This window comes from Callionymus lyra, chromosome 8 (genome assembly GCF_982586985.1).
Source record: "Callionymus lyra chromosome 8, fCalLyr1.hap1.1, whole genome shotgun sequence".
NCBI lineage: Eukaryota > Metazoa > Chordata > Actinopteri > Syngnathiformes > Callionymidae > Callionymus > Callionymus lyra.
In genome coordinates, this window is record NC_141825.1 from 27,348,942 (window position 1) to 27,373,628 (window position 24,687).

The following is a 24,687-nucleotide window of genomic DNA, read 5'->3' on the forward strand; positions in this document are numbered from 1 at the left end:
ACTTACTTACTTACTATGTCTCTTCATTCAGTTCAACACTGCAGAAAACTGACCAGAAACTGTTTCCTTCAACTGAGAAAAATCTCTAAACTTAGTAAAATGTTGTCACAACATGATCTGGATCTTATAATGTGTTTGTGTCGTTTACACTATTGTAACAGTTTATTTCATGTCTAAACCAGAAGGATGTGTCTCGCCTGCAGTTCATACTAAACTCTGCAGCCAGAATTCTGAGCCGCTCTAGTAGAAGAACTCACATTTCTCCTTCAAACTCTTCACTGGCTGACAGTTTCTTTCAGGATCAACTTTAAAATTCTGGTTCTTACTTTCAGATCTATTCATGGTCAGACCTTCCATCAGTGATCTGATCCAGACTTACACCCCAGCTCGGGCTCTGAGGTCTGTGGATCAGAATCTACTTATGGTTCCTGAACTTCAGGACCAGAGGAGAGAAATCCTTCCAGACTGTTGCTCCTAAGCTTTGGAACCATCTCTGTGTTTGATGATCTACTGACTCCTTCAAGAAACATCTCTGTGTTTGATGATCTACTGACTCCTTCAAGAAACATCTGTGTTTGATGATCTACTGACTCCTTCAAGAAACATCTGTGTTTGATGATCTACTGACTCCTTCAAGAAACATCTGTGTTTGATGATCTACTGACTCCTTCAAGAAACATCTGTGTTTGATGATCTACTGACTCCTTCAAGAAACATGTGTGTTTGATGATCTACTGACTCCTTCAAGAAACACCTCTGTGTTTGATGATCTACTGACTCCTTCAAGAAACATCTCTGTGTTTGATGATCTACTGACTCCTTCAAGAAACATCTGTGTTTGATGATTTACTGACTCCTTCAAGAAACATCTCTGTGTTTGATGATCTCCTTAAAGAAACATCTGTGTTTGATGATCTACTGACTCCTTCAAGAAACATCTGTGTTTGATGATCTACTGACTCCTTCAAGAAACATCTCTGTGTTTGATGATCTACTGACTCCTTCAAGAAACATCTGTGTTTGATGATTTACTGACTCCTTCAAGAAACATCTGTGTTTGATGATCTACTGACTCCTTCAAGAAACATCTGTGTTTGATGATTTACTGACTCCTTCAAGAAACATCTGTGTTTGATGATTTACTGACTCCTTCAAGAAACATCTGTGTTTGATGATCTACTGACTCCTTCAAGAAACATCTGTGTTTGATGATTTACTGACTCCTTCAAGAAACATCTGTGTTTGATGATTTACTGACTCCTTCAAGATACATGTGTGTTTGATGATCTACTGACTCCTTCAAGAAACATCTGTGTTTGATGATCTACTGACTCCTTCAAGAAACATGTGTGTTTGATGATCTACTGACTCCTTCAAGAAACATCTGTGTTTGATGATCTACTGACTCCTTCAAGAAACATCTGTGTTTGATGATCTACTGACTCCTTCAAGAAACATGTGTGTTTGATGATCTACTGACTCCTTCAAGAAACACCTCTGTGTTTGATGATCTACTGACTCCTTCAAGAAACATCTCTGTGTTTGATGATCTACTGACTCCTTCAAGAAACATCTGTGTTTGATGATTTACTGACTCCTTCAAGAAACATCTCTGTGTTTGATGATCTCCTTAAAGAAACATCTGTGTTTGATGATCTACTGACTCCTTCAAGAAACATCTGTGTTTGATGATCTACTGACTCCTTCAAGAAACATCTCTGTGTTTGATGATCTACTGACTCCTTCAAGAAACATCTGTGTTTGATGATTTACTGACTCCTTCAAGAAACATCTGTGTTTGATGATCTACTGACTCCTTCAAGAAACATCTGTGTTTGATGATCTACTGACTCCTTCGAGAAACATCTGTGTTTGATGATCTACTGACTCCTTCAAGAAACATCTGTGTTTGATGATTTACTGACTCCTTCAAGAAACATCTGTGTTTGATGATTTACTGACTCCTTCAAGAAACATCTGTGTTTGATGATCTACTGACTCCTTCAAGATACATGTGTGTTTGATGATCTACTGACTCCTTCAAGAAACATCTGTGTTTGATGATCTACTGACTCCTTCAAGAAACATCTGTGTTTGATGATCTACTGACTCCTTCAAGAAACATCTGTGTTTGATGATCTACTGACTCCTTCAAGAAACATGTGTGTTTGATGATCTACTGACTCCTTCAAGAAACATCTGTGTTTGATGATCTACTGACTCCTTCAAGAAACATCTGTGTTTGATGATCTACTGACTCCTTCAAGAAACATCTCAAGACGTTTTTATTTGTTCAGGCTTTTCCTTGATTTTCTGGAACTCCTGTGTTGTTCTCAGTATTATCTTGACCTTTAAAGTATATATTTTATTGAATATTGTTTTGATTGTTTAAGCGTTTTGTGACCCTGGTCTGGAAAAGAGCTATATAAATACAAATTACTTACTTACTTAATTACATGTTCTGGACAGTAGATCTATCAAACCCTCAAAGTAGCCGAGGTCTTAAGCATAGTAGTCCCCCCACAATTGTATATGATTTATCTTCAATTTTTGGTGGTTAAAAGAATCTTTTATTTTCTCAACTCATTTCTGCGTGAGGTTTGTTCTACCGTCTGTATCTGGGTTTCCTCACAAACAATCGGTGGTAAATTGATCAGGAAAACTCTTCACCTCCAGGGAAATGAAGCACAGAATAAGCAGAAAAAATGTATAATGCTTGTGAGCTTAGCTAGTCGGTATCAGTGAGTGTTGACATTTACCTTTTTTTTTTTTTAATCCCACCTTCGTAATAATATAAAGAATATAATTGATAATGTTGAATATCTGAGCTCAGAGGATAATATTCAAATATGTGTCTAATGTGAACGTGGCTTGTGTTTCTGTGCCTGTTTTAAGTGGAAGTGACGCTTGTTTCTTGTAATGACCGATTTAAACACCACAAGGTTTGGCTGATTTTCATTTGCTTTGGTTAATAAACAAAATAACAAAAAGACCGTCTTTGCTTTTTTCTTGATGTTAAAATGGCTGTGGATGCTTAAAAGAAACGAATGAAGAGAACTTCAGGACATCATCTTGACGACAGCGACAGGAAGCAGCAGGTCCGACTCCTGGACCATCTCTGTCCCTTTAAGTCTGGGTTCTCTCAGCCCAGCAGGTCTTAACTAACAACAACTATCTGAGTGGACTTATCTCAGGTGGAGACGAGTCCATCCAAAGATGAGAGGATCTACTGAAGACCTGGAGCGATGAGAACAACCTCAATGCACAGAAGACTGTGTTGATAATCACGACCCTACTGGGAGTTCCAGCCACACCCGACCATTCCATCCGGAGGCTCCACGGTTGACGTTGTGGACACCGTCATCACGAGAGACGAACATCTGCCTCGTCGTGAAGAAGGCTCAGAGGTAGATGTAGAAGGACTTTCCACCTCTGAAGTACAATGCAGGTGCAGTTCTACGCGTCTATCTTCACCTCCATCACTGTTTGGTACCGGGCTGCAACAGTTGTGGACATGAAGAGATTGCAGCGGATAATCCCTTCTCCTGAGAAACTGATTGACTGTCATCTTGCATCACTTCATCCTCAGACCGGACACTGAGATCAATTAGAACCACAACATTATATTTGCAACAAACCACTAAACAACAAATACTGCATTGTCAGGCGCTCTTAACGCTTGATCTATTTAATGTTCAATGTCAAATATGTTCACTTAAACTCATTTTAATATATTTAATTAATCTCATTTATTTGACTTGATATTGCATTTCCACAGCGCCACATTTTATCCTCATTATTTTATTACATTCATTTATATAGCAAAAAATAAAAGAAAGCACCAGAAGAGCGTCATTCATCTAGGGTTCCTTAATTCTTTCTAATAACACGTTCATGGATTTATACCAGATTAACGTCAATTTAAAACGAGGGAAACATCTCGATGAACCAGGACTGATGATATTGTGCACAACAGCGTCGTCTAGCGGTTATAGTGTCACAATAATGTGAGTTCAAATGTATCATCATTTAGTCCATAATTTATCCTAATAAATAACTATTTAGACCACCTATACTTAGACTTCATGTTTCTTTAATTTAAACTAAGATCATTGTTATGAATAAATCTTATAAAGCAAATTTGGCGATTTAATTCTCGATAGGATTTCTAATCGAACGCGAACCATTGTTAATCATAATTTACATCGCATTCAGGAATTTCCCACTAAACTGTTTTCATTTAATACTGATTATATCATAAACGGCTGTGAAATAAAATGAAAGCATTTCATTTTTTTTTGTTGTTTCTTAAATGAATTGTGAGTATTTCTCGGATCGATGATATGCTCTCTGTGCTCGACTAGTCTTCCTGTGGGTGGCTAGCCGCTAGCTAGTTACGCAGCATCGGTTCGCTCTCGGCAGCTAATATTACAGAACCGGTGCCTTAATTCCACCTGGATGTTCCTGGACTATGTGAATGTGGAGCCAACAACATCCAGAAGACAACCAGAGCCTGTTACACTTTGCTCAGGAAAAGGTTTAGTGAGTTATTTTTCGCTAAACCGTTTTTTTCTTCCCGTGACAAGCTAGCCGTTAACAGGGCAGCGCTAGCGGTTGACAGGTAGGCCTCACGTCTTTTTCCTTTTGAATGAATTCTTATCTTTTGGCGCGATGATGAAACCTCTTGCTTAAAAAGGAAAATACCACTCGTTTCGAACAACTTGATTTAAAAGAGTAAATGTATTTGGTTGTATGTTAAAGTGTCGGTTGAGACACGGGAGCTGGTTAGCTTGGCTATGATAGCATACTTGGAAGTGGCATCGCTTTAATAAATGTAATTCTTGTTTATGAACATGTCACCAATTTTGCAGCACAAAATAGATTTGTCCCGTTTTTAAGCTTTGTTTGTTTGGCTTTTCAAGATACTCAGAGAAGTCGAGTTGGCTTTGTTTCTACAAAATCCTGGAGGTTTGTATTTGACAGGTCGCTGACTCTGGTCTGCTTTGTTTGGCTAATAAGAAGCAACACATTCAAACTCTCTCTTCATGCTGAAATACACAACTGTAGGGAGAGAAACCAACTTAAAAAGATGCAATGCGTGCGACTCATAAAAGGCTTAATAGTGTGTTCTTTTAAAAAATAAGCTTCTTAGTGCGTTCATTGGTTTTTCGAAGATGCTCATCGTTTGTATGAAATGCTCATATATTCTAGAGAGTCATTTAATCTGTCTTCTTGGAACTTACGTTGAAATAGTACCTACTGTTAAACCAATCCCTAAAAATAATTTGTCAGCAAATGTGTACAAACATCCCAGTAACATAACATTTTTGCCCAACACTATTTTGGCAATAATGAAATTCTAACCCAGTCTTTGTGGTTCAGTTTGATTTTCGTTGAAGAGATGGGCTTCATGTGCAGAATGGAGATGTAATCATTTTCTGACTGCGTTGAAGAAGAGAAACCCCTAAGCTCAAAATAAATGCAGTCAAGTGGAGTCATGTACAAAAAAATTTCTTCAGGGAAATGAAGGAATGGTGGGATTTGTTTCATCACCCTTAAATCTGCGTACTAAGGGGTCATTACGCTTGGGAAAAATCCAATGAAATCATAATGTCAGAGCTTAAGAGTCTCCTTGTTTATATGAGTAGGTTGTGCATTTACTTTTGGCGGTGGGGTGATAACAATGCTTCCCTTTAGGTCGCATGCTGTCTATTTTTAGCCCTGTATTCTTACCCATCAAGCAAGTAAAATTAAACTTAAAAAAGATTTGAAAAATATGGTATCATTCTTGTCATTTGTATGTAATATTTAAGATTTTTCTTCAAACAAAATATAAGACCTTAAAGCTTTTTCTTTCTGTTGCCATGATATAGTTGAGTATAGTTCCTGCTCGTTTTGTCATTTTTGGGGTACCGCAGAACATCTCCAAGTCTGCTAAGATGGATGAAAGGATAGATGGCTAGATAGATGAATGGATCCTTCCTTCACAATACTCTTGCTGTGTGGCTCAAATGCTGTAGTGTTGTTGTACTATAATTTAATGTGAACTTATTTTCCTGTTCTACAGGCCTTCCTATGAATTTATGCAGACACGCCCTGACAGCCCCCCTTTCATAATCCAGTCTAAACTCTGCATGGATGGGCAAAATTGAATAGCCATTTAGAAGACAGCGGTATGGCAGCACGTCAGAACTCTGTAAAGATCCTTGTGGGCCGGCAACAAGGATCTAGAACATGTGGCTCACAGAGACTCCTGCAGCTGCTGGTGGAGGAAAAGGTTCGATCGATGAAGTGGCAGAGTCAGGTGAGAAACACGCATGCACATGAAGTCCAAAAGACATTTAAATCTCATAAACGTGGTTTTACATGTGAGACAGAAGGTGGAGCTACCAGACAGTCCTCGTTCTACCTTCCTTCTCGCCTTCAGTCCCGACAGGTAAGACTCAGAAAGACGGGGACAATTCGCTCAATAATCCAGTGACAAGTTTGTTTCATGCTTATGTTTTCTGCTCTGTGGTCTCAGGACTTTAATGGCATCCACTCATGTCAACCACAACATCTACATCACAGAGGTCAAAACAGGAAAGTGCCTCCACTCACTGGTGGGTCACAGGCGAACCCCCTGGTGTGTTACTTTTCACCCCACTATTCCAGGCCTCGTGGCTTCAGGGTGCCTTGACGGAGAGGTCCGGATCTGGGACCTACATGTAAGTAGACGGTCTGATCAACCAAAGTCCGATATCCATAGTGCATCGTATCCTTCAGGGTGGAAGCGAGAGCTGGTTCACAGAAAGCAATGTGGCCATCGCTTCGCTGGCGTTCCACCCCACATCTCAGCTGCTACTCATCGCCACCAACAACGAGCTTCATTTCTGGGATTGGAGCCGACCAGAACCTTTTGCTGTGGTCAAGACTGGTAGTGAGACAGAACGGGTCAGGTAGGCGGGACATGGCTTTTTATGAACTGTTGTAATGTCCTTACAAAAGAAGTGAATTCAAAATAAGTTTTAAATGACTGAATTTTGTGACTTAGGTTGGTGAGGTTCGACCCACTAGGTCATAACCTACTGACGGCAATTGTCAACCCATCCAATCAGCAGGTGAGAATATGTGTTGCAGGAGTATTTTATAGTCCACCTGGTCCGTGCGAGTGTGCAGTTGACCTAGACTTGTGTACTTGTTCCCAGAATGACGAGGACTCCGAGGTTCCTATGGACAGTGTGGAGATGCCTCATTTCCGTCAGCGTTCCTTCCTTCCCTCCCAACCTGTGCGACGGACACCGATCCTCCATAACTTCCTTCACATCTTGTCGTCACGCACCCCAGGGGCTCAGCAGGGCGCTGACCCACCCCGTGTACACTCTGAGACCAGTGGTGGTTCGGGGGAACCTCCTAGTATGCCTTTGCCACAGTACCCGAACACTGAACATGGCCCACCCTACCCCGGTTGCACACAGCACTTGGGCCTGGTTTGTCTCTGCAGTCGCTGCTCTGCGAACCGTAACCCTTCCCTAACTACTGACGGGACGGCCTCCCTGTCCTCTGATCCACAGGCCCTGACGGATAATCCTCCTCCTTCAAGTTTTTCCTCAGCCCGCACAGAACCCCTTCCTCCTTCAGACCGGCCGTCAGCCTTCACTTCAGTTTACTACAGTGCTGGCTCGTCGTTGAACTCTGCCCCCCAGAACAATTTAGACCTGCCAAGCAGACCAGGCCCGGACTGGACACGAAACCTTCTAAGCATGAGGGAGGGGGGTGCGGGACCAACCATGCCGCCCCCAAGGACCTCCTCTTCGTCGTCTGTGAGCCTCTTGTCTGTGTTGCGTCAGCAGGAGGGCTCCTCCCACTCACCTGTTTACACCTCAGCCACCGAGGGCCGTGGTTTTGCGTACCAGGGAGATCCTGGCCTACGGGACGGTGCTGGTACCAGCAGTGGTCACCACCCATTTTGGGACAGTTCACGGAGCAACTCTGCCTCTTTCCGTAATGTGCTGCAATGTAACTTAAGTCGCTACTTTTTAGAGATTGACCGCATGCAGGACCTGGAGTCTCCACTCGGGGGCAACACAGGAGGTGGGGGTGTACTGGACAGGAGCCAAGACCAGAATCAAGAGTTACTGAATAATAATCTGGACCCTGAACGACCCAGACCTTCGTCTTCATCCAACAACCCTCCCACAATCATCCACTACCAGCCGCCTCTCCCTCCTCCACCCAGCGCTCACAGTCTAGAAAACAATCCTCCTCCCCCGACCTCCCGAGGTCACCTGAACCGATGCCGTGCTTGCCACAACCTTCTCACGTTCAACCATGACTCCCAGCGCTGGGAGCGCACCAGCCAGGCCTCGTCCACCTCCGCTGACCCCACGTCCTTCCCTTCCACCTCTTCCACCTCGTCAACGTGGCCTGAGGAGGGGAGAAGGCCCGGGGACGGTGCCGAGCAGGGTCTGCCCCCAGCCCCGCCCGTGGGCACTGAGACCTTGACTTTCCCTGCAGTGTCCACGCCAAGCCAGAACCAGCAGCCTGTTAGTTTTCTTTACCACCAGGAGACGGCGCAGTGGGAGCGCTTGTACCAACACACAGTCACAGGACAAGTGCCAGAACCACCCGAAGCCTTAACCCAGGAAATGCCTGTCGATCCCCCTGATGAAGACTCATTGAGGAGGTAGGAACAAACACACACGCCATCTTTCTTCAGGCTGCATCTAAGAGTTTTTCTGAAGTAACACATGCTCATCGGGTCATTTCTAGACCATTATTGTTTAAAGGGGCCCTATATGTTTTCTTTCTTTTGGAATTGAATTAAAAATTGAACAATGATACAAGACAACTTCCAAACAATACCATAATCCTTTTTAGTATCTTCTGATCCAATTATGACTTGCCTTGTCACTTACAGCAGCTTTTCAACTAAATGATCTATTGTCTTGTATATATTACCACGTGATCTCCGCCACCAAGACGCAGCAATGTCTCTATTAGAGATGTGCAAAATATTTCTTTATAGATATGTTTCAATATATTAAAGAAGTATTTTTCCACCAGTAAAAACATGGACGTTCTTGCATAGACTCGCATCTCCTTTAATGAGCAACAGGTTTTTTTTAGTTTGTTTTTTAACAAAAATGCACTGTTGTTGGTTCCCTTTCTACCAAGGAGGTGTGTTTCTGTGTCCTCTGAGCGTTCATAATGGTGCTATAAAAGACAGGCATAAACAGTTAAAAACAGAAAACGTTGTACTTCCTGACGTCTGGAAGACTTCAGTCTATCTGGTAGTTTTTTTTTTTTAGGGTAGATTAGTAATTATTATTATTTTAATAATTGTAATCACTTAATACTCCTAATTCTTCTGTTATATTTATTGTTGAGGTAAAAATTGCATCTACAAACATTGAAAAAGCATAATGGGGCTCTTTTAAAATGCAAAATATTAAGGAGATGCATTGTAGAAAGTTTTTGAAAGGTAAAGAAGGAGATCTACTGATGAGATGATGAAGTCATTTGACCTGTTAAAACATAAGGATCAGAGTTAAAATGAACATGCAATACTAAAATGTTTTTCTGATCAACACTCATTATCATGATCATAGTTTGTTTTGTCAGCATTAGCCAGCTTGTTGATTGTTCATTAATAAAAAAAAAAGAAAAGAAATTAATTTAAAAAAAATCTAAAACGTGTTTGTCAATCAGACGACTTTTGGAGTCCTCGCTCTTGTCGCTGACTCGCTACGACATGGCCAGTTCACGGGACCACCCCATCTACCCAGACCCAGCTAGGTATGCCAACACATTGTCACTCTCAAAATCCAGGTTGTTACTACCATGACGATCCCTTAACTCAGCCAGACAAGGTCACATATTCTGCTATGGATCGTAAATCTCCCCCCCCCCCCCACCCTATTGCTGAACAATCTCCACAGGTCGGCTAACGCTTTACAATTGCCACATGCTAAGCAGCATTTGTGTATCCAGGTTGTCGCCGGCAGCATTCTACGCTCAAAGGTTGATCCAGTCTCTGTCCAGAAGGGACAGCATCCGCCAGCGCTCGCTGCGGTATCAACAGAACCGGCTGAGGGCCATGTCTTCATCGACCACCGCAGCAGACGGACCAGCAGGCCACGCCCCGGGCCCCCTGGATGCAGGAGAGGTGGACTTTGAAGAACTGGAGTGAGTCCACCCTCATCGACTACAGTCACGGACGCAAATGTTAACCCGTGTCTACGTTTCAGGGACGGAGAGCGAGCGCGACATCGCACGCCACGGAACGCTCGGATGTCGGCGCCCTCACTGGGACGGTTTGTTCCACGGTGAGCTAACGCCGCGGAGCTGCAGCGTCTTGTGAGACGTAACAATTTTTGAAACAACCTTTTTGTCTCGACTCGGAACAGACGGTTCTTGCTGCCGGAGTATCTGCCATATGCTGGGATCTTCCATGAGCGAGGACAACCAGGTCTGGCAACACACTCCACTGTCAACCGAGTGCTAGCAGGTACACGCACACACACAATAATGTATGTTTGTACTTGGGCTGGTGATTTGCATCGTGGAGGCCAATTATTATTATTATTATTATTATTATTATTATTATTATTATTATTATTATTATTATTATTATTATTATTATTATTATTATTATTATTATTATTTATTTATTTTTAATCATGGTGATGACTTTATGAAATATGATTGATCACTTGACGGTGACTATAAGGTTTTGACGGTCGGGTGCATGTTGGATGTAAGTAAGTAAGTAATATTTATTTATATAGCGCTTTTCCAGACCAGGGTCACAAAGCGCTTAAACAATCAAAACAATACTAAATAAAGTATATACTTTAAAGATCAAGATAAAACTGATAACACAACAGTACCAGAAAATCAAGGAAAAGCCTGAACAAATAAAAACGTCTTAAGATGTTTCTTAAAGGAGTCAGTAGATCATCAAGCGCAAAGAGAGAGAAGATCGTTCCAAAGCTTAGGAGCAACAGCCTGGAAGGATTTCTCTCCTCTGGTCCTGAGTCGTGTGCGTGGAACCATAAGTAGATTCTGATCCACAGACCTCAGAGCCCGAGCTGGGGTGTAAGTCTGGATCAGATCACTGATGGAAGGTCTGACCATGAATAGATCTGAAAGTAAGAACCAGAATTTTAAAATTATCCTGAAAGAAACTGGAAGCCAGTGAAGAGTTTGAAGGAGAAATGTGAGTTCTTCTACTAGAGCGGCTCAGAATTCTGGCTGCAGAGTTCTGAATCAACTGCAGGCGAGACACATCCTTCTTGTTAAGACATGAAAACAAACTGTTACAATAGTCCAGACAGGAGGAACAAACGCATGGATTATAAGATCCAGATCATGTTCCGACAACATTTTCCTAAGTTTAGAAATTTTTCATATCAATTACATGTGGAAATCAACACTTTGACAACTGGTGATGAATAATATGTTTATTATGCTCCTTGTTTATATCCAGATGAAAACAGATTTGTCTTATACTATTACACACATCACACAGAATCAACTTAATTATTTAAACGCTAAAGTAAAACAACCTGTTCTCTGCCCCAGGAAATCAGAGATATTTTCTACACACTGATCAAAAACGGACACAAAGACACTGCAAACAAAAAATATATTTATTTTTTTCAAACTAGCAAAATTAAAAGGGCGGGAGCAGGGATCAAAGTGTCCTTGAAGTAAAAAAAAACCTGTGTGTTACCATTTGAGCTAACCGAGACATTGACAAAGCGCAAAAGTTCACCTGTATATATTGAAACTATCAGGCTCGCTCTTTCTAGCACCCCTGAAATCATTTTCAAAGATGACGCTTATCTGTTACTGTTGCGCCGCATATATGAGCGACAGAAACGTGACGTCACTGAAGGGCTGTTCAGAAAGCGCAACTTCAGTATTCATTGAGATGTAATTACACTGTTCTACCAGTGGGAAAATTAAGAAACAAACCAATATCTTTCTTTAGTGCTGCTTAAATTAAATATTTGTGACGATTGATTTTGAATGTGTTTTTTGATCGTGTGTTTGTGTGCGTTTGTTTGTTTTACCACAGGTGCCTCCATCGGTGACGGCCAGTCAGCAGTCGCCAGCAACATCGCCAACACCACCTACCGCCTGCAGTGGTGGGACTTCACCCAGTTCGACCTGCCGGAGATCAGCAACGGTAAGAAGCACCCGAGAGTCTGCCGTTGATGTTCGGACGCCTCCATTGACCTTCGCCGTCCTGCTCAGCTTCAGTCAACGTTCTGGTGCCAAACTGTAAGATCTACAACGACGCCAGCTGCGACATCTCGGCCGACGGTCAACTCCTCGCCGTCTTCATTCCGAGCAGCCAGCGAGGATTTCCAGACGAGGGCATCCTCGCCATCTACTCGCTCGCTGCACACAACCTGGGAGAAGTGCTGTACACCAAGAGATTTGGTGATTAGTTGTTTGAAGCTCAAAGGATCTTTTTTTTAATTCTTGCGTGTTGTACTGTTCAAACACACTCTTACACAAGTGTGTCTTCTTATCAAGGTCCTAACGCTATCTCGGTGAGCTTGTCTCCACTGGGCTGTTATGTGATGGTGGGCTTGGCTTCTCGGCGCATCCTCCTGCATCACACCACGGATCACATGGTAGCACAAGTCTTCCGGCTGCAGCAGCCTCACGGAGGAGAAACTTCCATCAGGGTAACGTTTCCCGCCGACTCTCCGTCCGTCTCTTGCAAGCTCGTGTGTCGCAGCATCTCAAAGGGTTTGATTTGTCGTGGTCCAGATGGTGTTTAACGTGGTGTACCCGATGGCTCCGGACCAGCGGCGCCACGTGAGCATCAACTCGGCTCGCTGGCTGCCGGACCCTGGCATGGGCCTGGCATACGGTACCAACAAGGGAGACCTCGTCATCTGCCGGCCTATGTGAGTGACCTGCTGAGGATTGATCTCTCACTCAGAAATGATTCATTGTTTCCTTAAAGTAGCAGACATTGTATATCAAACGCATCATTATAAGAATAGAGCTACAGTATTTTCCGGACTATAAGTGTCTCCGGAGCACAAGTCGCTCCAGACATAAAATGCATAATAAAGAAGGAAAAACATATATTAGTCGCACTGGAGTATAAGTCGCATTTTTGGGGGAAATTGATTTGATAAAATCCAAGAACAGACATGTGATCTTGAAAGACAAGTTAAAATAAAACTAGAGGCAACAACAGAATAATGTTACGTTACATGAAGTGAGAACCTGGTATGTTAACATAACATATGAAGAGTTATTCAGAGAACTATAGCATAAATAACTAACAAGTTTACCAAACCATCCGTGTAACTCCAAATAACTCTTCATCCTCGTGTCACTTTTAAACAACTAACTAACTCCGGAGGTAGAAGATGCTTCCTCTTCTACGTGGAAATGATCAACACAGGCCTAGAGCGCCCTCTGGTGGTTTAGTGTGAAAATAACATGTGAAATGATATACCGCTAATAATGTTAATAATTTCACACATAAGTCGCTCCAGAGTATAATCTCACCCCCGGACAAACTATGAAAAAAACTGCGACTTATAGTCTGGAAAATACGGTACATTTCCACTGGAAATATTGTCCAGGTCAATTTAATAATAATTAACATGTGCTCACCATTATAACTCTGATGGAATCTTGATCTATTTTACGATAGCAGAAGTCGTAGAGTTGTAATTATTAAGTCATTTTAATGTTTTATGTTAAACTGACCTGGAGTGAACTTGTGTTTTTCCTCAGCTATTATGTAAAAGCAGGCGCACAGAAACCTTTTATGAATGTCCATCAATGTCAAATCACTGAGTCTCTCTGACAGTGTTCTCTGCTCTCCTACCGGTTCACCTCTGTTCGAGGCCAATACAAGCCACAGCAAAACCCTCTATGCGTGACTCAGAACTGTAGTTACATCTCAGTGATTATACAGTCAGCACTACACGCATGACGCAGTATAAAATGTGTGAATGAATAGTCGGGCTGAGATTGTACCGGTGACTTCTTATCTTAATCTGGTTTGACACGCTTGACATCTGCTTAATGAACTGGGATAATGTTGCCTTTGGTGCTCGATCAGGACGTCTTTGAGGTTTCGTTTAAAAGACGGATACATGAAGACGCCCCTTAAGTACACACACACACACACACACACACACACACACACACACACACACACACACACACACACACACACACACACACACACACACACACACACACACACACACACACACACTCTCGCCGCCCCCTACACTAGGATTATAGTCGTGTAATTATGTTAACCATCTCTGGACAGGAAGAAAGTTAATTAGTGCTTTATTGAGGTCGTGATCTACAGTTCCTCGAAGTGTGTGTGTGTGACCATGTGTGTGTGTGTGTGGCTGTGCTCACAGATTCTACAGGAGTGACGGCGAAAGCCCGACAGAGTCCAGCTCGGAGCCGTTGTTCTCAATTAACAACAGCGGCAGCAGCCGGACCCGTGGGACCGAGCGACTGGGGTGAGAACTGTGTGTGTGTCTGTCTGTCTGTCTGTCTGTCTGTCTCTGTGTGTGTGTGTGTGTGTGTGTGTGTGTCTCTGTGTGTCTCTGTGTGTCTCTGTGTGTGTGTGTGTGGGTGTGGGTGTGGGTGTGGGTGCGACTCGAGCAGCAAATGACTGACAACTGTGTTGAATGGACAGGTCAAGTCGCCCCGGCTGGAGACTGGACCGGGACATGGGACTGATGAACGCCATCGGCCTCCAGCCCCGGCACCCGGCCCCGTCGGTGACGTCACAGGGGACCCAGACGCCCATCGTCCAGCTGCAGAACGCCGAGACGCAGACGGAGCCCCGGCTGATGCGTCCGGTGGCCGGGACGTCGAAAACCACCGCCAGGAAATCCCGACCCGAGACCAGGACTTCCCCCACGGAACCCGGACCCTCCTCACAAGAACCCATGACGCCGCTCTCCCAGTCCGGTGCTTCTCAGACGGACGCGACGGATCCTGGAGCGGGTACGACACGAGACCCCCGTCTGACCCCCGTCTGACCCCGGGCGCGCCTCACGCTTCTGTTTCCTCCACAGACGTCAACGTGACGCCGCCCAACGCCAGCGTCGCACCAACAACCCCGGAGAATGTAGCCGAAGATGTGGAAACGCCGAATTCCGGTGAGTGTTGACGAACGCACAGGTGTGTGTGTTGCCGGTTCTGACTCTTGTGCGCCTCCTAATGGCAGAGTCGGGGGAAGACGCTCTGGCGAGGATCCGGCGTCTGATCGCGGAGGGCGGGATGACGGCGGTGGTCCAGCGCGAGCAGAGCACCACCATGGCGTCCATGGGAGGCTTCGGCAACAACATCATCGTCAGCCACAGGATCCACCGCGGCTCGCAGACCGGCGCCGGCTCCCGGGCCCCCGCGGGACCCTCCCCGGGCCCGCTCCCCCATCACGCCCCGGAGACCCTCGTCCCTCCCTCGCCTCTCGCCGACCTGGACGATGTGTTCAACCGAGTGTTGTTCGACGACTCCCCTCCGGGCCCCTCGGGCCTCCTCCTGTCGTCCCCCTCCCCCACCTCCTCCGCTCCGGGGCCGTCCCCCCCCAGCAGCGGCAGCAGCAACGGCGGTGGCGGACCCGTCCCTTACCCGTATCCTGACCACGCTTACAGCAGGTAGTCTCTAGGGGACCAAGAGAAGCCTTAAAGACCCTGTAGGGTCTCCTCCCCCCGCCCCCCCCCCCCCAGTGAAGAAGGGAGACCCCTGCTCTCTCACCTCCTCCCTGCACTTGAACAACTGGACCGAAGGTCGACACAAACACTGCACTGGTGGCATGTGATGCATAATCATGTGATCAACGAGTTTTAGTTTTTAACTTTTTCTGTTTTCGTTGGAGATGCAGCATCACTTACTGGACAGAGTGTGTGTGTGCTCGCGCACGTGTGTGCTCGCGCACGTGTGACCCCGTGTCTCCGACATCACAATAGTTTGACTTTTCGGAGGAGATCCGGACTCGGCGTAGGACTAAGATGGAGACCCGGCTCGCTGACTAACACACTAACCCGGAGCACGACGTGCGAAGAACAGGAACAGGAAGTGACATCACTGAATCATGTGCATGAGCTCGTCGGCCGTATGTTTAAAGTGTTTGACCCGCGTCCACTTTACAACCTTGTTACACTTCCTAGCGCTCACTGGCCGGACCCTCATGCTTTTTACAGACCCCGCCCCCCCTCTCTCACCCTCTCACCCCCCTCTCTCACCCACTCACCCCGGTCGGAGGTTTTTAACCCCTTCCTGCTGCCGGGCGTCATCCGACCGCCGGCGTCCGTGACGACCTGTCGGCTTCTCCTGGTTTTACTTGATCCGTGGACTTTTGACTTGTGTCGCGCCGTCGAGTGGACGGGAAATGTAACAATGCTCAATAAAGAGTCAAATATATTGATCGTTTATTAAAACTGTTTTTGTGTAAACGTGACCTCTGTGTTTGAGTGCTTCGGTTCAGGGTCAAGATCAAGGTCACCGTGACTGACGTCGAGGACACGAGAAGAAAGCGGTGTTGAATCTAAAGCGACGTTGATATTTATGTAAACATGGTGACATCACTCTGGCGCAGGTGTCTCTAGAAGATCTACATCAGTGAAGAACATGTTAATAAACTAAATATATATTTATGTAAACATGGTGACATCACTCTGGCGCAGGTGTCTCTAGAAGATCTACATCAGTGAAGAACATGTTAATAAACTAAATATATATTTATGTAAACATGCTGACATCACTCTGGTGCAGGTGTCTCTAGAAGATCTACATCAGTGAAGAACATGTTAATAAACTAAATATATATTTATGTAAACATGGTGACATCACTCTGGCGCAGGTGTCTCTAGAAGATCTACATCAGTGAAGAACATGTTAATAAACTAAATATATATTTATGTAAACATGGTGACATCACTCTGGTGCAGGTGTCTCTAGAAGATCTACATCAGTGAAGAACATGTTAATAAATATATATTTATGTAAACATGGTGACATCACTCTGGCGCAGGTGTCTCTAGAAGATCTACATCAGTGAAGAACATGTTAATAAACTAAATATATATTTATGTAAACATGGTGACATCACTCTGGCGCAGGTGTCTCTAGAAGATCTACATCAGTGAAGAACATGTTAATAAACTAAATATATATTTATGTAAACATGGTGACATCACTCTGGCGCAGGTGTCTCTAGAAGATCTACATCAGTGAAGAACATGTTAATAAACTAAATATATATTTATGTAAACAAGGTGACATCACTCTGGCGCAGGTGTCTCTAGAAGATCTACATCAGTGAAGAACATGTTTATAAACTAAATATATATTTATGTAAACATGGTGACATCACTCTGGTGCAGGTGTCTCTAGAAGATCTACATCAGTGAAGAACATGTTAATAAATAAATATATATTTATGTAAACATGGTGACATCACTCTGGTGCAGGTGTCTCTAGAAGATCTACATCAGTGAAGAACATGTTAATAAACTAAATATATATTTATGTAAACATGGTGACATCACTCTGGCGCAGGTGTCTCTAGAAGATCTACATCAGTGAAGAACATGTTAATAAATAAATATATATTTATGTAAACATGGTGACATCACTCTGGTGCAGGTGTCTCTAGAAGATCTACATCAGTGAAGAACATGTTAATAAACTAAATATATATTTATGTAAACATGGTGACATCACTCTGGCGCAGGTGTCTCTAGAAGATCTACATCAGTGAAGAACATGTTAATAAACTAAATATATATTTATGTAAACATGGTGACATCACTCTGGCGCAGGTGTCTCTAGAAGATCTACATCAGTGAAGAACATGTTAATAAACTAAATATATATTTATGTAAACATGGTGACATCACTCTGGCGCAGGTGTCTCTAGAAGATCTACATCAGTGAAGAACATGTTAATAAACTAAATATATATTTATGTAAACATGGTGACATCACTCTGGTGCAGGTGTCTCTAGAAGATCTACATCAGTGAAGAACATGTTAATAAACTAAATATATATTTATGTAAACATGGTGACATCACTCTGGTGCAGGTGTCTCTAGAAGATCTACATCAGTGAAGAACATGTTAATAAACTAAATATATATTTATGTAAACATGGTGACATCACTCTGGCGCAGGTGTCTCTAGAAGATCTACATCAGTGAAGAACATGTTAATAAACTAAATATATATTTATGTAAACATGATGACATCACTCTGGTGCAGGTGTCTCTAGAAGATCTACATCAGTGAAGAACATGTTAATAAACTAAATATATATTTATGTAAACATGGTGACATCACTCTGGCGCAGGTGTCTCTAGAAGATCTACATCAGTGAAGAACATGTTAATAAACTAAATATATATTTATGTAAACATGGTGACATCACTCTGGTGCAGGAGTCTCTAGAAGATCTACATCAGTGAAGAACATGTTAATAAATATATATTTATGTAAACATGGTGACATCACTCTGGCGCAGGTGTCTCTAGAAGATCTACATCAGTGAAGAACATGTTAATAAACTAAATATATATTTATGTAAACATGGTGACATCACTCTGGCGCAGGTGTCTCTAGAAGATCTACATCAGTGAAGAACATGTTAATAAACTAAATATATATTTATGTAAACATGGTGACATCACTCTGGCGCAGGTGTCTCTAGAAGATCTACATCAGTGAAGAACATGTTAATAAACTAAATATATATTTATGTAAACATGGTGACATCACTCTGGTGCAGGAGTCTCTAGAAGATCTACATCAGTGAAGAACATGTTAATAAACTAAATATATATTTATGTAAACATGGTGACATCACTCTGGCGCAGGAGTCTCTAGAAGATCTACATCAGTGAAGAACATGTTAATAAACTAAATATATATTTATGTAAACATGGTGACATCACTCTGGTGCAGGAGTCTCTAGAAGATCTACATCAGTGAAGAACATGTTAATAAACTAAATATATATTTATGTAAACATGGTGACATCACTCTGGTGCAGGTGTCTCTAGAAGATCTACATCAGTGAAGAACATGTTTATAAACTAAATATATATTTATGTAAACATGGTGACATCACTCTGGCGCAGGTGTCTCTAGAAGATCTACATCAGTGAAGAACATGTTAATAAACTAAATATATATTTATGTAAACATGGTGACATCACTCTGGCGCAGGTGTCTCTAGAAGATCTACATCAGTGAAGAACATGTTTATAAACTAAATATATATTTATGTAAACATGGTGACATCACTCTGGCGCAGGTGTCTCTAGAAGATCTACATCAGTGAAGAACATGTTAATAAACTAAATATATATTTATGTAAACATGGTGACATCACTCTGGTGCAGGTGTCTCTAGAAGATCTACATCAGTGAAGAACATGTTAATAAACTAAATATATATTTATGTAAACATGGTGACATCACTCTGGTGCAGGTGTCTCTAGAAGATCTACATCAGTGAAGAACATGTTAATAAACTAAATATATATTTATGTAAACATGGTGACATCACTCTGGCGCAGGTGTCTCTAGAAGATCTACATCAGTGAAGAACATGTTAATAAACTAAATATATATTTATGTAAACATGGTGACATCACTCTGGCGCAGGTGTCTCTAGAAGATCTACATCAGTGAAGAACATGTTAATAAACTAAATATATATTTATGTAAACATGGTGACATCACTCTGGTGCAGGTGTCTCTAGAAGATCTACATCAGTGAAGAACATGTTAATAAACTAAATATATATTTATGTAAACATGGTGACATCACTCTGGTGCAGGTGTCTCTAGAAGATCTACATCAGTGAAGAACATGTTAATAAACTAAATATATATTTATGTAAACATGGTGACATCACTCTGGCGCAGGTGTCTCTAGAAGATCTACATCAGTGAAGAACATGTTAATAAACTAAATATATATTTATGTAAACATGGTGACATCACTCTGGCGCAGGTGTCTCTAGAAGATCTACATCAGTGAAGAACATGTTAATAAACTAAATATATATTTATGTAAACATGATGACATCACTCTGGTGCAGGTGTCCTCCCCTAGAGGTTTTTGTGACCAATCAGAGCAGAGTGGGCGTGGCTGCTTGGACGAGACTTCTTCTCAGCCAAAACGGCGCATTTTAAGTGGGCGGGGCTTAAGCATATTTTCTAATGTAAATATCTTTATTAAATTAGAGTTTTGTGCAAAAACAAACATACTGATGAGGATAATAGAGTGTAATAGAGTATAATAAAGGTCTTAGAACAATTTAAGATACACTTAATTCAGCACATTAGGTCCTTTAAGAGTATTTCGCATAAATCAGAGTTCTACTGTGTCAGTACTGGAGTCTTGACAGGAATCAATACAAGGGATTATTTAAATGTACATCATTAGAAGTGTGTAGTATCTGAGAAGCCAGAATGTTCCCATTGGCTTCAGTTAGATTAAAAAGTTTCAGTGTCAAAAATGAGGAAAAAAAACGGCATTATTTGCCTTGAGAAATTAATCCAATTAAAAATGTCCTTGAATCCACTTTACCCGATGAACACGTGGTTGTGTGACGTCACTATCGATTACCGACGCGCCTCATTGGACGAGATGCGCAGAAGAAGAAGATCCTCCGCAGCTGCAGGTAAAACATCTTCAGCTCCTTTCAAACTGTCAGAATAAAATGAGAATAAAACTAAAAGATAGTTTATTTTGTTACTAACTCGTGTCTGATGTGTTGACGTAGATTTCAAACCTAACTCACGCCACACTTGACGCTTATATTTACCCTTCAATCCTTTATATTTATTGTTTAATGATAATACACTTTTCAAAATAAGAGCGATTACCTTCATTACCACGAGTCTCTGAAATGTTTAAATGTTTGTTCATCTTTTTTTCATTCCCTAGTTCATTACATTTTTAAAAATTGATGCTTTAAAGGTCACTAAGATTGTCACACAAAAAAAGGTTTTAAACAATTGAAATTGATAGATTTTTTTATATTTAAAAAGTAATCAAACAATTCAATCATTTAATAAAAACAATAACATTAAAACTATTTTCAACATCTGAACTTTAGCAAAATGAATATATTTAATTGTTTATTTTAACGACACAGATAAATTCCACTTGACATAGTCATGGTGGAATATAAATAAATAAGTTAGTACTTTTAATTTTAAACTTAAGTAAGTAACTTAATTAACTTTTAAGTGAGTATAAAAATATCAGTCAATCTTTCTTACGATTCTTACTCAACGATTTTAACATATGTGAGCAAATCGTTGAAAAGAACATAGTTTACCTTCAAATATAAACGTTTCTTGAAATATAAGTTAATTTATGTTTCTAATTCTAAATGAATGAATTAAGATTGTGATCAAACATGAACCAAAATATCCAATGTTTGACAGACGCCATGCAAATGTGAACAAGAACAAAAGTCATTCTATAACTTCCCAAAACTATTTTTAATTGATTTATAAAGTTACTCTTAGTGAGGTATGAAGGACGATAAATTAATCATGTATGAATAAATATATAAATAAATGTATAAATAAATGTATAAATAAATGTTTAAATAAATGTTTAAATAAATGTTTAAATAAATGTTTAAATAAATGTATAAATATTTTTTTTAATGAATGTATAAATAAATCTAGAAATAAATGTATAAATAAATCTAGAAATAAATGTATAAATAAATGTATAATTAGGTAACAAGATGTATGAATTAATGTTTGGATAAATAAATAAATAAATCAATATGTCAAAATGTCAAAATAAATCTGATGATTTAATTTTGTCAAAGAATTGAGCCATTTAACATATAAATACACATTTATTCATTTTGTCATCTATTTATTTAGGTATTTATACAATTGTTGCCACTGTTGCTAATTGTTTATATTCTCACATAGTTGAAACCTGAGTATCTATACGAGTTGTTAGACTTAAATACATTTCAAAATGTATAAATAAATGTATAAATAAAAGTCACAATGTATAAATGACAAAAGGTGTATTTACAAGTAAAGTAGCTCCATTTTCTTTACAAAAATTAAATCAGAATTCATTTATTTATTTTGACATTTTGATATTCATGAAAACATTTATTTTGACATTTATTTATACATTTATATATACATTTATTTATAAATGTTGTTACGTATTTATAAATGTATACATTTCTTTATACATTTATTTATACATTTATATATTTGTTTATACATTTATCTATTTGTTCATACATTTATTTATATATTTTGTAACGTATTTATACATTTATTTATACATTTATATATTTGTTTATACATTTATTTTATACATTTGTTTATACATTTGTTTATACATTTATATATTTGTTCATACATTTATTTATATATTTTGTAACGTATTTATACATTTATTTATACATTTATATATTTGTTTATACATTTATTTTATACATTTGTTTATACATTTATTTTATACATTGATTTATACATTTATTTAAACATTTATTTATACATAAGTCACTTATCGTCCTTCATAGTAGTCGGAGAGAGCTCTCATTATTGTGCGCAGTTGTCTTTTCTGAAACACAGATGTAAGGCATATGTAACAGTGCAGCATTAGAACCATTTTAGGTTATTATGTCACGGAAAATACACAAGTTACCTTTGTAGCGGTGGTTCTAGGGCGCCATCTATAGGTCACTATGGGTTTCCTTAACAAAGCTGAGCTTCTAGAGAGGTCTAGGGTCAGCCTGTAGAGGGCAGAGCACGCATGAAGTAGAACCACATATGTTGGTCTATGAAATTCTGTTTACGTTTTAAATGTAGCCAAAGTCAACAGGAGGTTTTATGTGAATATGTTCTGTTTTATTTCTTATCTCTTAAAAAAAAAACGCAAATAATTATTAAAAATGTAAAATAGAGTAAAATAGGTTTTAAGCTAACACTGGTTCATTTTGTTTAAAATGTTTTATAAACCTCTGATCAGGCGCCATCTTGTGGATATAGTTGAAGAATTTCACGCCACATCTAATAAACTTAGATATAAATTAATAAAGTGAGATATAAATCACTGAATCGATGTATCAACCTCTGATAGTGACTTTGTAAAATACCAGATAAGAGTCGAAGAACAATCTCTGTCAATGAACAATAAGCAGTTTTCTATTATTTTCTAATGTGCTGTGAAGTCTTTACTCAAACAGTTGAACAAAGATTCATGGATCAGTGATCTCTGAGCTCTCGTCTCTTTAACTCCATGGTCATAATGATTTAAGAAGTTAAGATATCTGGCTGAAGGTCGACTTGAGGTCATCGGGTGCTGAGGAGGCTGAGGGTGACGTCACACTGACAGTTCAATCGATGGACTAAACTTCATCATGTGTTCCCAGGACACCATGAATCGCTCCAACGGGTCCCGTCCCCTCATCAACGTCTCCCGACAGGCTCAGTCCTGCGAGGGCTGCTCCTACAGCACCCTCCAGCTGGTCCTCATCGTCATGACGACCACCTCCATCAGCATCGTCACCGTCCTGGGGAACCTGCTGGTCATCCTGTCCATCAAAGTCAACCGGCGCCTGCGGACCGTCAACAACTACTTCCTCCTCAGCCTGGCGGGCGCCGACCTCCTGGTGGGTCTGGTGTCCATGAACCTGAGCACGCTCTACACCGTCAGCGGGTTCTGGCCCCTGGGGGTCGCCATGTGCGACCTGTGGCTGGTGCTGGACTACGGCGTGAGCAGCGCGTCCGTCATGAACCTGCTGGTCATCAGCTTGGACCGGTTCTTCTGCATGACGCACCCGCTCAGCTACCCGTCCCGGCGCACCGGGAGGATGGCGGTGCTGATGATCGGCGCCGCCTGGCTGCTGTCGTTCGTGCTGTGGACGCCGGCCATCCTGTGCTGGCAGTCGTCCGACCGCAAGCGCGTGGTTCCGGACGGGAAATGTTACACGCAGTTGCTGGCCAGTCCGGCCGTCACCCTGGGAACCACGCTGCCGTCCTTCTACCTGCCGGCGCTGGTCATGATCGGACTCTACAGCCGGGTGTCCGTCGCCAGCCGCAGCCGCCTGGTCCCGTCCCGGTCGGGGATGCGAAGGAATGCTTCGGTGAGAGACTTCCTGCTGAGGAGGCGAAGCTGCACGACCCTCGACTCGTCCCCCAACACGTCAGAGGCCAGGACCCGTAAGACCAAGCAGGACGAGTCCAGGAGTCTTCGAGAGTCTTCGGAGCAGACGGACGTCTCCGTGGGTCGTCACGTGGCCCCGACTGCCGGAGATGACTCGCCTTCTGGCCTGGACCGAGGTCCTCTGGCGAAGTTCTGCCACAGCTTCCGGTCCCCGGAGCAGAGGAAGCGACTGGTTCTGGCCCGCGAGCGACGTGTCACCAGAACCATCCTGGCCATCATGCTGGCCTTCATCGTCACCTGGACGCCGTACAACGTGATGGCCGTGGTCGCCGCCTTCTGCCACTCCTGTGTGCCCCCCGGCCTCTGGACCACCGGCTGCTGGCTCTGTTACTTCAACAGCACCATCAACCCGGGCTGCTACGCCCTCTGCAGCGCCACCTTCAGGAAGACTTTCACGAGTCTTTTGCGTTGTCGCAGGAAGCTCAACTGACTCACTTCCTGTTTGTGACATCGTAAAGGAA

General features: G+C 41.8%; 2 protein-coding genes across 3 annotated transcripts; both read left to right on the forward strand.

Moving 5' to 3' along the window:
* The first annotated feature begins 4,384 nt into the window (after positions 1 to 4,384).
* Positions 4,385 to 16,456, forward strand: ambra1b (autophagy and beclin 1 regulator 1b). 2 transcript variants are annotated; one of them, XM_087796796.1, is made up of 19 exons: positions 4,385 to 4,621; positions 6,068 to 6,304; positions 6,378 to 6,436; positions 6,524 to 6,707; positions 6,766 to 6,938; positions 7,034 to 7,100; positions 7,188 to 8,665; positions 9,691 to 9,777; positions 9,973 to 10,167; positions 10,230 to 10,307; positions 10,389 to 10,489; positions 12,065 to 12,175; positions 12,244 to 12,432; positions 12,529 to 12,683; positions 12,769 to 12,908; positions 14,403 to 14,507; positions 14,687 to 15,000; positions 15,072 to 15,155; positions 15,224 to 16,456. In XM_087796796.1, the coding sequence occupies exons 2-19, from the start codon at positions 6,176 to 6,178 to the stop codon at positions 15,655 to 15,657; spliced, it is 4,083 nt and encodes a 1,360-aa protein (XP_087652922.1). In that variant the 5' UTR covers positions 4,385 to 4,621; positions 6,068 to 6,175; the 3' UTR covers positions 15,658 to 16,456. The 2 variants fall into 2 exon arrangements, with proteins under 2 accessions (XP_087652922.1, XP_087652923.1); XM_087796797.1 differs by lacking the exon at positions 9,691 to 9,777.
* A 6,982-nt stretch (positions 16,457 to 23,438) lies between these two features.
* LOC148074457 (muscarinic acetylcholine receptor M4-like) lies at positions 23,439 to 24,656 on the forward strand. The gene is made up of 2 exons (XM_087798284.1): positions 23,439 to 24,136; positions 24,323 to 24,656. Exons 1-2 carry the CDS (start codon positions 23,439 to 23,441, stop codon positions 24,654 to 24,656), a joined length of 1,032 nt encoding a protein of 343 aa, XP_087654410.1.
* Positions 24,657 to 24,687: the final 31 nt, after the last annotated feature.